At 32.3% G+C, this 14,850-nt stretch overlaps 1 protein-coding gene and 1 long non-coding RNA gene across 4 annotated transcripts in view; one reads left to right on the top strand and one right to left on the bottom strand.

Moving 5' to 3' along the window:
- Positions 1-13,982, bottom strand: part of LOC148282104 (uncharacterized) — a 64,360-nt gene extending 50,378 nt beyond the window's left edge. The window contains exons 1-2 of the mRNA XM_088225629.1: positions 13,722-13,982; positions 11,052-11,310 (exon numbers count right to left, since the gene is read on the bottom strand). Of these exons, the coding sequence (XP_088081755.1) occupies positions 11,052-11,310; positions 13,722-13,982 (520 nt within the window). The remainder of the gene's footprint in view (positions 1-11,051; positions 11,311-13,721) is intronic.
- On the top strand, positions 4,675-6,849 carry LOC148282105 (uncharacterized). 3 transcript variants are annotated; one of them, XR_015822174.1, is made up of 4 exons: positions 4,675-5,547; positions 5,678-5,888; positions 6,297-6,593; positions 6,680-6,849. It is a non-coding gene; the product is annotated as an uncharacterized LOC148282105 (long non-coding RNA). The 3 variants fall into 3 exon arrangements; XR_015822175.1 differs by having other exon boundaries at positions 5,645-5,888; positions 6,460-6,593; XR_015822173.1 differs by having other exon boundaries at positions 5,645-5,888.
- Positions 13,983-14,850: the final 868 nt, after the last annotated feature.

Genomic DNA, 14,850 nt, shown 5'->3' with positions numbered 1-14,850 from the left:
AGTTTCTCCGGGTAATAAATATTCTTCTCTCCTTGCGAGCTGACTAAATATCGGAGAACTCTTCTTAGGCATATTTATTTATTTATTTTATTGGGTAAACAAACAGTATGTACACATATATTGCCTATTTCTTTGTATATTAGTGTAAGAAACTCATGCACACACCAAAAAAATTGTTTACACTTAATACAATAATTTAAATTATGTTCAATATAATAAATGTATAAGAAACGAAATGAAAATATGTATATAATAATAATAATAAAGTTAAATATCTGCTTCTCTCAAAATTTCTATAATTTTTGACCTAAATTTACATACATTGACACAAAAAATATCAGCCTCGGTAAATATATTGTTATATTGGTCGCATATTCTAGGTATTGTAGATTGTTTAAAATAGTTTGTTGACGCGTTTTCAGTGTAAAACAAATAATTTTGTCTTGTCGGACTAGATGCCACATGGAATGGAAGTCTTTCAAGTAGGTTAGGAGAATCAATTTTATTATTTATTAATTTGAATAAAAATAACTGGTCTAACATTATTCTTCGATTTTTAAGAGAGTTTATTCCATGGTACTGCATACTTTCAGCATGATTAGAAAAGTTAATGTTTAACCGGTAGTCGACCTGCTTAAAAAAAAATTGTTAGACCCTTTCTAGTCTATTAATACTTACATTTTAGTAAGATGGCCAAATAGGAGTACAACATTCTAGCTGGGAACGAACAAATGTTTTGTAGAGTTTTTCATATGTCTACGTGTTTAAATGGTTTCCATACTCGCATAATAAGTTTATATGTTTTTTTCAGGACTGATTTAATATGAATATTAAACATTAGTTTCCTATCAATAATGACACCTTAGTCGTGAATTTGCCTATAATCTGTTATAGAGATCGGGGTATTATTATAGGGGCATATGTTCGAATGTCTGTCAGTCAGCTTCAGTTCCTGAAGAATGGAGGCGTTGGTACGTCTGGCTGTCTAGGATATTCTTAGCATACGCCTGCAGAACTAGAAAAAAAATAATTAAATGACTAAAGTTCTGACCAATCCCATTTTTGACGAAATATGCCTCTGTCCATCCATATATTTTCTAAATTTGCCACTGCACTTTTTGTCATACCAGCTGTTCTTTTTATTTCAGGCTCGCAATTACCATTATCCGATATCCAAGAACCGAGGTAATTTAATTAATGGACAACCTCGAGGTCGCTTAAAGTATTTGTCCTGGTGATTTGAAGATCTACAATAATAATTTTGGTTTTTCCTTTGTTTACCAGATCCATTTTCATGCTCTCTTCCTCAACTCTTGATAGCAATTCGGCCATTTCAATTTCTGTTGTAGCAATCAGTGTTGTGTCGTCGGCATATCTCAGATTATATTTTTTTAAATCCACCTATTTTTACCCCACCGTTCCAGTTTACAAGTGCTTTTCTCATGATATATTCTCGATAAAGGTTAAACAATTCTTACGATAAAATACACCCTTATCTAACTCCTATTCGCGCTGACAAAAATGTAGATTTAAAAATGATTAGAAACATATTTCCCATAGGATACGAAAATTCAGGATTAACGAAGGATTGCCACTTTCAATGGGACGCAAATGTACCTACAAGGCAGGGGCGTGCGGTGGGGTTTTTGATTAGGGAAGCAATTAATACATAAGTAATTGGTTCATAATAATATACACTGCCTTTAAGAAATTAAAAACAAACTAAATATTATATGCATATGATTAGAAATAGTAACAATAATTTTACATATCAAGTAATAAAATGTAATGACAAATCAACCAACTTCACTATAGTATATCTATAATAAATAACTGCGAAGTATTTTGTGGCGTTATATTTTATTTGACTAAAATGCAGTGAATCCAAAACAAATATTATCTTATTAAAAAACTTGACTTTTCAACGAAAAGGAATTGAAAATTTGAACCCGAAAAATTAACATATGTAGTAGATTATAAACTTTTTTTAAAACAAATTGACATTATATTGATGTAATGTTTGAATTTAATTCTACATTTTATTTTGTATTCATACTCGACCACAAAATAATAATTATATCAGGATGTTCAGTGCCAAAATACTAAAATCGCATCTGTGCTTTGCTGTTTGTTCGCATCGCATCTAAACAACTAGGAAAATAATGTATTGGTATGTTTCGACTGCTTCCGTTGCCTAGTGAGAATTTTAGCCTGCGCCTGCGCCCGGATTGCGCGTTCAGTACGGCGCTGGAACGGAATTTTAAATTTGCTTTCATCGCGATCGTTCTTTAAATCGATACCCAGCCAGCCGGTAGCAAGTACACGCCGATCAGGCAATCATTACGCGCATGACAGCGCTGGTAACTGAATGTGCCGGAAGGTTATGTTGCTTTTTAACATTGTTATAAGGCAATATTAAAATTCCTCCGCAATTTATCGCGATTATTAATAAATTATTATTACATTATTTGTTTATAATAATCTAAATGTTAGATATTATGCCTGATAATTGATTTATTTAACATGCTATTTAATAAACATTATTTGTCTAAATTTAGGGGCACCAATGCTTCCATGCGTTCTATGAACGGACCGCGCATACTACAATAATTATGTAAAATACTTGATCCGTAGTTAGTAAATGTTCATATTGAAGTATCATGTCCCAGCTTAGTACTTTAAGAATAATTTATTTGTCTCTGTCAGAATCAATGAGGAAGTTTATTGCGATGGGAAATTGTATACAAAAAATGTTTTCTTACGCGTGGTAAAAAATAGAGCATTAAATTTTAAGGCTAAGTTTCTTAAAAATGTAGAAAAAAATATTTAAATAAAAACGAACGACGTCACTAGTTCATATGAATCAATCAATGATAAGAGAGTTGTGGAAGGTTTCCGGTTTACTTGCTGTCAATGGACCAATCGGCAGAACTGACCGAGAAGAAGCGGAAGAGAGCTTGAGATGTCACTCGCGGAGTCATTTCAGAAATACAAAACTTTAAAAAATCATAGCGATAATACGATACATTGAAATTTTAAAAAAAAATACTTCCCTTAGTTTAATGTCTATTGACAAATAATTGATTTTTTTTAATCACTGAACTTCTACATTTTACTGCGAAGTTTCTTTAAAATGTATGAAAAAAAAAATACTTATGATAAAAACGAACTACTTGAAAAAAAGAATTATAAATCATAAAATACAAAGTAAAATACATATGAATTACATTCCCAGCAGTTGCTCTAACTTAATTGGGAAGTTCAGTGTCTTTTTTAAAGTTTTTTTATTTGTTCATAGACTATTAAACTAAGCCAAAAAAAAATATTTTTATTTTTACATATCGTATTATCAGCGCAATGATTTTTTATTATTTTTGTTATGAGTTTTGTATTTCTGAAATAACTCCGCGTGTGACGTCAGAGGTTCTTCTCTGTCAGTTATTCCAATTGGTTCGTTTACGGTAATCAAACCGGATATCCTTCATAGCTCTCATATCATTGGTTGGATCATATGAACCAGCGACGTTGTTCAAAGAAGTGCGTTTTTATTCAAATATGTTTTATTTTATTTTTTGTATCCAATTTCCCGTAGGGCTGAAGTTCCTCATTCGGGACTTTTTTTTAAAAAGCACATATTCAGAACAACAAAGAAACAAAGCAAGTTTAACATCCTTATAACTAAATATATCACAACAATATTATATATACGCCAAAAAACTTTTCTTGCACAAATAAAATAAATACATAAAAACGCTTTCAAGAATGGAGGAAGTGGTAAATCTAGGACTAAGAGAAATAAGATCGTTAACATCATATGCTACGCAGACTTTAACACGTCATAGGCTCTGGTCAATAACTGTTTAGAAAAACCAATCAATTATGTATGGTGATAGATTTCCAGTTTCTGGGAAGCCATGTTTAGCGTGTTTTCATACGTACGGGGTTCTCTTTTTAACTGTCAGCTCAACTCACCGACAACTCATGACGTCACGGGTGGTGTAATTTTAAACTCAAAAACTTTAGAAAATCAAAGCGATGACAATACGGTACATGAAAAAAAAAGTTGGCTTTGTTTGATAGTCTATTATCAAACATGTTTTTTTAAAACCACTCTTACTCGTTAAGATAAATACAATGTAACCATAAGATTTGATTATCTATTGTACATTTATTTAAATCTTCAAGTTCAAAGAATAAGTACTTTGGATTGCTAAAAGCAAAATCTTCCAGCCAACCAAAAAACAGAATGGTCAAAAGAAGAGTTGGTAAAAAAATTGTACTAAAAAATGAAAATATATAAGCATCTACTGACAAATTACGAGTTTATGGAATTCAATTGAACGTAATGTATTATTTTTTTATTGTAAATATGATTTTGTTTAAAAAACGAGCTTACAAATCCCATATTTATATTGTCCTATTAATAAATACAATATCAAGTTAGATAAATTATATCGTACAATTTCGCTCTCAACCTCAATTAAATTGCCATCGGGCCATTGTAGGTCGTAAAGTCAAAGCGCAGACATTGCGGAAAGCTCAATTATCAACGCAATAAAACCGCCATAATGGAAAGCGCGGTAACCAAATGACAATTGAAGCACTGGGGTGACAGTCCCTATTGCGAAGTGTTTTACCCCCCTTGTGTTGGTAGTCATGGAGTTTTACCCCCCTTGTGTTGGTAGTAATGGAATTGGTAGTATCGCATCGCTATTTCGAGTAAGCGCTACGCACTTGCTACGTACGAGCGCTGATGTCGCATCATGACGTCACACAGTTAGAAAAAGCAAATGGCGCATGTGTGAAAAACGGTTTAAATTTAAAACCTGTGTTAATCTTAAATCTACGGCGTGCGTGTCCCGTTTTCGTTATTTTTTCGGTTTGTGTCAGTCTTCTCACCTTTTCTCTTCTATTAAAAGCAAAAAGCGCGTGTGAAAAATTGTTTAAATTTAAAACGTGTGTTAACCTTAAATCTACGGCGTGCGTGTGTCTTCTCACCTTTTCTCTTCTATTTTTCTCGCCTGTGATAATTATAACAATGTCAAAAAAGTGTTGTATGCTTTCTTGCCATGTATCCGGGGACATCGTCAAACTATATCGCTTTGCCAAAATTAGACACATCACATAGTAGAATTCGCTATGCATTTCGCGTATGTCAGACATTTTCAGGCAAAGTTCATTGAGGGAAACTGTAGGCTACTTCCTGAAGCAGCACCGGCTTTATTTACTGAAGAACATATAGCCCAGGAAGCAAAAATAAAAATTTAATATACCACAAAACTGCGCTAATTTTGTCCCTTGCTTTGTTGAAAAACTCTCCCAAGGGTTACATACTCGTGCAGAAAAATTTTGCATCGCCTTCAAGACGAACCTTATATAGACTTCTTGGAGGATTGAGTTTCCGAACAGGAATAAATGCAAACACAAGAGCATTTAAAAAAAATATTAATTACTATTTAATAATTTCGCTGTCACCATAACTATCTTTTGGTGTGAAAAATGAAGGACTCCAAAAGCTTCTCGATTTTGGAATTGAGAAAAAGCCAGGTTTGTTTTTTAAAAAAAAATTAGTATTGCAAACAAATTATTTAGTTCCATTTGTAATGTCATAATTTTGAGAATATATATTTTTTTCTTATTTCAGATTTGCGGACCATGCCCTGGTTTTTATGATAAGGGAGATTTTTTATGATATTGCTTACTATTTCTGTGAAGGGACAACTCCTGCCATTCAGTTAAATGTATTCGGGAAGTGTACGCTGCTGTTTCAGACACTGGTTTTATTATTAAGGCCAGTATATGTGACCAAGGTGCAACGAATGTTGGAGCACTTAAATATTTAAGAGAAGAAACACGAAGAATGTATTTGATTAATGGGAAAGATTATGGTAATAATTATTTTTAATATTTTATTAATAAAAAACTTTGCATTTATACGTCAATCATGAAATTAATATTAGTTAGAAAACAAGGTTCTGGTATTCAAAATTACCCATCATCAAATGTTAACATAAACTTGCAAAGGTTTGTATTTACACCTAATGATGGGTGATGAATTCTGAATACCCAAGACTTGTGTACTAACTAATATTAAACTCGTATGTGGTGTATAAATACAAAGTGTTTTTTATTTAAAATTAATTCTACAAATTAATTTCTAAAACGGTAGATAGAATTATTTTTATTTCCTTAGTTTATAAATGCAAAATTACATTCAGATTTTCTTTACAAATATTTTAAATAATACTACTTCAGTTTTATATTATGTTTAATGTTTTATTGAAATTTGTTTGCAGATGAAACATTTTTTGAAATATGTAGTCATAGGGTTTTTATAATTTATGACCTCCCCCATTTGATAAAGGGGTTAAAAAATAATTTTCTCAATAAAAATACATCAACTGAGGCTAAAATTTCAAGTTGTAATGATTTAATTTTTGTGTATGAACGGGACGCAAGGATTGGAGATGTGAGGTTATTGAAATCAATACACGATGCACACATTATACCTGATAAAATCCGAAAAATGAAAGTAAGCAACTGAGTGTTGAATGAAAGGACGGTTGCTGCTCTTCGTTTTGCTGCAGAATTTGGTATGTATCTAAATGTGCCGGATGAGATCAAAATATGAATTAAAAATATTTAGTCTTTAATAAATACTTGTTTTTTTCTATTTCAGAGTCATCACCCAAAAAATTAAGTTTGTTAGCCACCAGTGATGTCGTCTTATTCTTCGACAAACTCTCCGACAGTACAAATGGTGCTACCAACTTTTCCAAGGGTAAAATGAGATACATTACTACACCGCAGTCTACACACCATGCATTTTGGATTGATGCTATTAACAAATTGAAGAAAATGAAATTTGAATTCAGGAAGAGAGACGATTGTACCATCTCTAAAAAACTATATTTTGACCATCAAAGGTGTTCAAGGGCTCTGGGCAGACTTGCATCAGGCTGGTAATAAAAAACTAGTTCTGCGACGTCTCAACCAAGATCCATTGGAAAACTTTTTTGGTACAATAAGAATGTACAATGGAAAGAATGTGAATCCAACATGCAGAGACTTTGTCAACACTTTTAAGTCTGCACTTATTAGTAATTTTTTGTCGTCACACTCTCCGACACTTAACTGTGAAGACGATAGAGGGCGCATGATACTAAACCTGAAAGAGTTTTTAAGTTTCTCTCGTGATGGTCCCACATTACTTTCAGAACCTGAGCTCAATAATGAATCTAGGATGTCATTATCTAGTTTGTTAATAGCAGAATGCAATAGCATTACTGTGCATGATGTATCTATTTTACGCTCTCAACAGGAGAGAAGTAAAGTTGGAGCCCATGGATATTCTGCTGGTTGGATTTGTCGTAGATTGTTAAGTGACAATATTTGTGAGGCCTGCAAACAATCCCTTACTCAGTCAGAAGCTTCAATTCATCACAAATATGTATTGTTGAGAGAGAGAACTGGTTATTATTTAAAATTAGCATATAATAGCCTTCTGAATTTATTTACAAGGTGGATTGAAATTATTAATGGGTATTTAAATAATCCAAATAATCTTATTCAATCAAATATCCATAAAAACTTGCAGTATATAATAGAGGAAAATTTAAATTTTGAGTGGTTATAAATGTAATAAAAGTAAAATTTGTAAAGCTGATTTTTAAATTACAACTATTCAATTAGACACAGGAAATAAATAAAATATTGTCAGGAAAATATGATTCTATTTAGAATGTAAGTAATTTTAGAAGTAATTTTACTTGATTCGAATCTAAATGTTTTACAAAAATTGGCTGTTGTAAAAAGCAAAAAATATTAATCATTAATTTGTATTTTAAAATCATTAATTTGTATTTAAGTAACTGTTATTTATTTACTCTTGCATATAAATACAGATGGTTTTTATCACATATTTTTAAATAAACAATTCTTATTGACCTATTTATTTATTTATTGTTGCAAAATGAATATGTTATGTATTTGTATAGCTAAAATACAGTATTTCTTTTAAATATGGACCTTTATTGTTCACATAATTATTGCAAATTAAATATGTTATGTCTTTTTTTAGCTAACATACAGTATTTCTTTTAAATATGGACTTCACTTTATTTGTTCAGTACACAAAATATGACATTTTTGCTTTTAATGTGCAATAAGTAGATATTATTTTAATAAGTAGCATTAAGCTGTTGCAATTATATTCTGAGATAAGAGCTATTCTAGCATTTTTAAATTTTTCTGTAATCATAACTTCCAGAAAGAAATTTTGATGTGAAAAGGGGCTAATTATTTTGAAATTTTTTGTATTATTATAAAGTTGATGTATTCTGAACTGGGAGTATGTGCACATTCCGTTATACTAGGATCCCTATTGATTTTCTGATTCCACTTGGAGCAAGATCCCACGGTATTGGTTGATATAGATTTTTATCCACATCTGTCAACAGTCATATATCTTTTAACAAGATATTATTATGGTATCAATAAAATAAATAGTCCAGAGATTGATTCTCAAAGTGTATTCCTTGTTCATTGATAGGAATAAGTCTAGTGTTCTCCTTAAAAATATTGTTTTTGTTGGTTACAATATTTTTGCAATTATGTCTCGATAATACAATACACTAAATACAAAATATAACAACCGTTTACAAGTGAACAATACAACACTGTTCTTTCCCAGGATCCAAGTGGAATTATTGTATTGTCCCAGAATATTGTCTTTTGTGGTTGATGCTGTTTATTAGACAATATTTTCATATCTTTTATATTGTACTCCTGTAAATGGAACTTTAAGCTATGCATTAAAACATGCAGGATCCCGCTAATACGAGGATTTCACTGGATTGAATTTTTTTCATTCTGCAAAAAACCTAGATTGAAAATCAGCTGCAGGGTTGGAAGCCCTAATCTGAACCACGACACATTATTTTTCTTTTATGCGTTTTAAAGTTGTATCAAATTTAATTTAAATGTAATGTTTTATTCTGAATAAAGACTAAAATATATACATTAAAACTATAAACATGTTATATAAGTATATATATATATATAATTCAAATAAGTTTAGCTCTTCAGAAAGTATTGTATTCCAATGTTATCTTTTTTTGTTGCATAAATCTGTATTATATCAACTTAAATATATCCATATATGTATTGAAGCGTTCAATTGGCATGTTTTTCTTTCCAGAACTTAAAATAAAAATTGTCATGTTTAAGTATGTGTTCCATGTTGGCGTTTTTTTATCCAACTTAACACTGAATCAAAGTTAACAACGTAAACTAAATTATTAAAAAAATCATGTTCCATATAAAGTGTCTTTTTTTTCATCTCCTCTGTCTTCAAAGCCTCTTTACCATTAATGATCAGTGTTAGGGCAAGTTTGCTTTATAAAAGTTTGTTGTTAAATGTGGTGAATTCACTTTTAAATCACAAAAAAGGAAACTAAGATTTTTTATTAAATTTTATGGGTTGGCAATCAATTCCCAAAACTCATTATTTTCGAAATGCAGAATCATTAATGATAGAGAAGCTTTAATTCCTTCATAATATAAACTTGTAGTTTGATCAGTAGTAATAATTAAAAATCCGTGGTAAAAGTAACAATTTGGAAAAAAAGTGAATACTTCTGATTTTTAACTATTACTCATGATCAAGCTATGAGCTGTAAAAACTTTTAGGGAAAGTTTTGAATTTCCCGCGGAATTTTTTTTCGACGGATATAAGCGCCAACGTGAAATAGCGCAAATACAAAATTTGACCAATAGGAATGTGTTATTATACCTAAACGTCAATTGGTTGTTACGGCGCCGTAGTACTAAGTGGCAGATCTGAACTAGTAATAGTTCTACATTATCTCTGAATTGAAGTACTAACCAGTGTTGCCAACATGAACGCTGACAACTCGCGGTGGATCTATACTACACTAAGTAGGTACTTATTTAGTGTTCAGTGATTACCCGCACGATCAAATCTTATATGTAGATGTCACGGAAAAAGCGAGTCGGCCATCAACGGTTAGCATTTTATTTTATATTCGTAAATTATATGATGGGTTTATTATGAATATAACCATCACCACTCCTTTCCCGCACCCAGTGAGCGCATAAAACACTGTGTTGGTCCTCCAATTTGCAGCGTATCTTGATCATTTTTATTACGTTTTAAGAGGCAATCCAGCAAAAAATAAATATTGTGCTGTAGAACCACCTTTAAAATCAATATTTATGTTTTCTGCCGGGAAAACGTGGTTCTTAAGCATGGCAGGCGAACGCCCTTACCACTAAACTACAAGGCGGACTTGATTTTCGCGGATTCAAGCGGATTCTCATCCGAAAATCTGGGCATCGTAAATATGTTAAGCCAGTGTTAGAAGGTTGTGCGCCATAATTCCACTACAAAAGAGTTATATTTCGAATATCAGTTATATATTATACAATAATAAATGCAATGTGATAAATAAAAAAAAAACAAAGGCATACACGGTTAACTAGTGAACTTATTACCACTAGAAAATGTTTACAGTCTGACCAGAAACAAATACAAAATACAATGATAATGTTTTTTATATTTTTTTTTATAATAATATAAATAAGTAAAAAGTTTAACAAAACACAAACAGTAAAAATATTATATTAGTTTTGTGGTTTTTCGCTTATATTATTTAAGTTTAAATTTTTTCAATTGCAGCTTCCGAATATTCATTTATACTATGAAAACATTTTTCACTCCTACAAATTTTTTAATTCAATTTATTTTCTTAATTTCTTTGGGAAGCTTATTATATTTTTTTACTGCCATGCCTATGGACCCTCTTTGTATAAACGATTGTTTCGCCAATGGACTATTTTATTTATTTTTATTCCTGGTATTAAGAATGTGCCTTTTTTCATGTGTATTAAAATATTTGGGTATTTTGATTTGCATGTGTCTGCAATTTTTTTTTTTTTTTTTTTACATGTGTCTATGCGAATGTTGCTGGTAATTTTTTACTGTTATTTTTTACCATTATAAAAATAATGAAATAAAGGAAGTGTCTGACCTGTGGCCCAGTGCACCACGGAGTGCTTCTCGTTGTCCAGGGCCATGACGTCCGCGTTGTTGGCCAGCAGGAAGGTGACGAGCGCCATGTTGCCCTGGATGACAGCGAGGTGCAGCGGTGTGAAGCCGTCCTGGTCGCGCGCCTCGAGCAGCGCGGGGGCCGCCATGAGCACGCGGTCGGCTGTCACGGCCGTCGGGTTGTCGAAGCAGTAGTGCAGCGCCGACTTCAGCGTGCGGTCGCGCTTCAGGACCGACGCGGGCTGCAAACAAAAGCCTGGACTTTTAATGTGAACCTAACCAACGACTTCGTAAAATAATGAAGATTTACATTTGTTGCAATAGAGAGGGAAAATATTTTTGAGAACGGAATATGAAAGTCTAGTCGTTAACAAGGCTTATAGCTTATTTATTGGCTGGTTTCCGTTTTTTATTTATTTAGGTATCGAGACGTAGGTATCGAATCCTCTGAACTGCGAGAAGGAAAAAAAATCCATCTTAAAAGAACTGAACGTTGATAACTCGCTATCCTTTATCTGTTTAAAGCGTGTCCTCCAGTTTTTATGACTGTTAGCCTGACGAGACGAGATCAATATTTAAAAATGGCTGTGAGAGGAGTTGAAAGCAAAAGAGAGTGAGGAAGATCCCTTACTAGAGGGACTGACCAAATCAAGGCCGTCACAGGAACATCAGTGATTGGAGCGATGCAAATCGCGGTGTGTCAGGAGAGGTGGACAACAATCCATAACGCGTTGATGGGCGCAAAATGCCGAACACTCTTCTAGTGAAACGGAAGTCCTGTTGACAGTAGTAGGCCGGCTTCTCCTGAAGAGTTTTAAGTGATTTTCTCTCCACATGAGCAAATGCTGAGAAGTTCTTGATTGGTCCACATTAGAAAATCCTTTCTGTTCCCAACATTTTTTAGCTTAATTTAAAGATTAAATAAATACAGAAAAATCCACTTGTTGAAATATTAACCTTTTATAACAAGGTAAAAAAAAAAATGCAACTCCAATTTAATTTTTTTTTTTTTAAACGCGTTGATGACAAAAAAGGAAGGATGGTTACGACCCTCAGCAGCGAGGAGGACAAGGCAGATGATGACGTCAATAATGTACGAAATATCTGAACAATTGTACATGGCGTCATTGAATTTAAAAGCCCACAAAGGCTTAGTAATCATAAATTAATTAGAAACTCATATTTATACAATTATGTGCAATATAAATATATTTAAATATGTTACATAATTTATTAATATCGTTTTTATAATAATAATTGCTAATGTAGTTTTTCTGAGTTATTGTACTGTGTGTCATTCGCAATCTTTGCCGACGTTTCGGAAAATATACTTGATAATTATCTTCCACTGCCTTATTCTGTAGAATTTAGTATGAATATTTTTTGACAACAAAATGAAAAGAGTGCACGAGTAACATAGTGTAACGTGGTGGCGTATGGTTTTGTGGTGTTGGTGTCAATTCTGAATTTTGTGGTAAAAGAGAGAGAGAAAAAACTAAAATCTGCAGTTAATGAGACTAATGGATTTTTTAAAATATTTAACTAGTGCTTTTTATTTTCTATCTCTCTGAATTTAAACTATAGTGAACAAGAAGGTATTCAATTCATCTTAGGCGGATTGCATTACAATAATTTTGTGTAATTTCAAAAGAATATTACTAAATTTATTTTATTTATATTTTGAGTTATATAACCTAGAAAGACGAAGGGTACCTACTGCCTTATGCTAGAAAGAAGTGACATTTTATCGTGTCTATTGCTTTGTTATAACTATTCTTGAAAAATCTTTCACTATTTAATTACAAAGACGAATGAAAAAGTGGCAACACTAACAAATACGCATTTATCTATGACTCCCCTGCCACATTTAAACTTTTTTTGGTGTCTTGTTTCTAGTCAAATTTATTCATTTGGATGTTTTGTGCATGAAATATAATATTATTAAAAACAATATAAAGAGTTTTTCAGACACTGCAACATTTAAAAATATTTTTTGTAATTAAACACATCTACATGTTATGCAAAATATTTCATATTCATTTAATGGATTTTAAAAGCATATTATATGATTATAACTCTCAAATACGTATTTTGACATTGACTAATAGGGACATAATTTTAAAATCATGTTTCTAGTCAAAGTCGAATGCTTTGGTGCACTCGAGATAAAGTCAACTCGTTTTAAATTGACTTCATTCGTATGGATGGTTCAAGTATGCTGTCACTCGTCAAATTACGGAAGTCGCATACGATTCTAAAGACGAATAAGTCCAAAATATGGCCCCTGCGGACCTATTACTGCGTTAGCGTCTTGTTTTACTTGTGTATTTTTGTAAGCAACATATTTAATAAGAGATATCAAATCACAAAGCCGAAAGCTGAGTGGTAGACTTCATAATATTATTTGAGATTTCCCAACGCAATTTTATCGCGTCGCGTCGTGTAAATTTTCGCGAACGTCTGAAATAGGCAGAAATACTTTTTATGTATTCAAAACGAGACATAATTATAAAGAAGAGTTCGACAACTTGTTTGTGGTTCATCTGTCAACAGCAACAATGTTAACAGCGTGCAGCAGCAAGAAGATGATTTTTCTCATCGAAAAGCCTAAAGATGAGCGGTAGGCTCATCTTTGAGTTAAGAGACAATTTACCTCATTTTTGATGAGTTCGGCAACTTGTTTGTGGTCCGCCTGTTGGCACGCGTACATCAGCGGGGTGCATCCTTGTGGAAGAACAGGTGGAACACCTTTACCCGGGCCTGTTGCAGCCTTCGCCTCTCTCAGCTTCCGCTTCTTCTCCGCCCCCTCATTGAGGTTCTTGGCCAAGTTATTGTTGTTGAGAGGAAGCGGTTTCCTCAGAATGCCGTTGGCTTGTTTCGTCTTCCCACCAGCCAGAGACGATTTTCTCTCCATAACACTAGTTTATGACATTTCTCTGCACCGTTCGTTATCGACACTGCTTAATTAAACTAATTTTTCACATTTTTGCAAGACTGGCAAAAATTCACACTGAGTTTTAGACGTATCAAAATATTAAAGATTTCATTTTATAAATCAAATTCTAATTTTGATATTTTGTTGAATTACATCAACAAAATCATGACCGTTGCATTATAATAAAAAATAATATATGATTATTTTTTGTTTAAATAAAGAAAAATAAAGGAAACTAATCTTCAAAAAACGAAGTTAATCCATTTGCGATATTATTATATATAAAAACGATTATGTACTCAAATCTAGCAATAGCAAAGCATTGCCGGGTTCAGCTCGTCTATATATACAAAAGGCAATGTTCGTATGTGTGTCCTCGGTGGATCGAAAAACTACTGAACCGATTTACATGCGGTTTTCAGCGAAATATAGGTCTTTGCCATGAGCATGTTTATAAATATTAAAATCTTTAATTTATTAAGTAGAAAAAAAGAAAGGAGCATAAATGTTTTTTTACCCATCATCAGGGTTGCGTTCGATGAGACTGCATGTAATAAAAGATTAGGGAAAAATTTAGTGCTTTAAAATGTTTGCTTTTAAATGTTTACAAACAACATTCGTTTATTATGGATTCCAATCGGATTATTTCCTTAAATTCCTTATAATTTCTACCCATTTATTTATTTTTACTGGATTTTTGAAAATACTAAATTAATATTAACTGACATTCTATAAGTTTTCGAAAAATCACATTTCCGAATAGAGTGCACCCCTGTTGGTGAGAAGAGCAGAGTTTGACGTTTGCAAAAAGAATTCTATATTTAAAAATGACTTATACTATGTTTTG

This window comes from Micrasema longulum, unplaced genomic scaffold (assembly GCF_059751315.1).
Source record: "Micrasema longulum isolate JH-2025_06_02 unplaced genomic scaffold, ASM5975131v1 h1tg000376l, whole genome shotgun sequence".
Classification (NCBI taxonomy): Eukaryota; Metazoa; Arthropoda; class Insecta; order Trichoptera; family Brachycentridae; genus Micrasema; species Micrasema longulum.
Note: the sequence above shows the minus strand (reverse complement) of the source record. Positions and strands in the feature narration are given on the sequence as shown.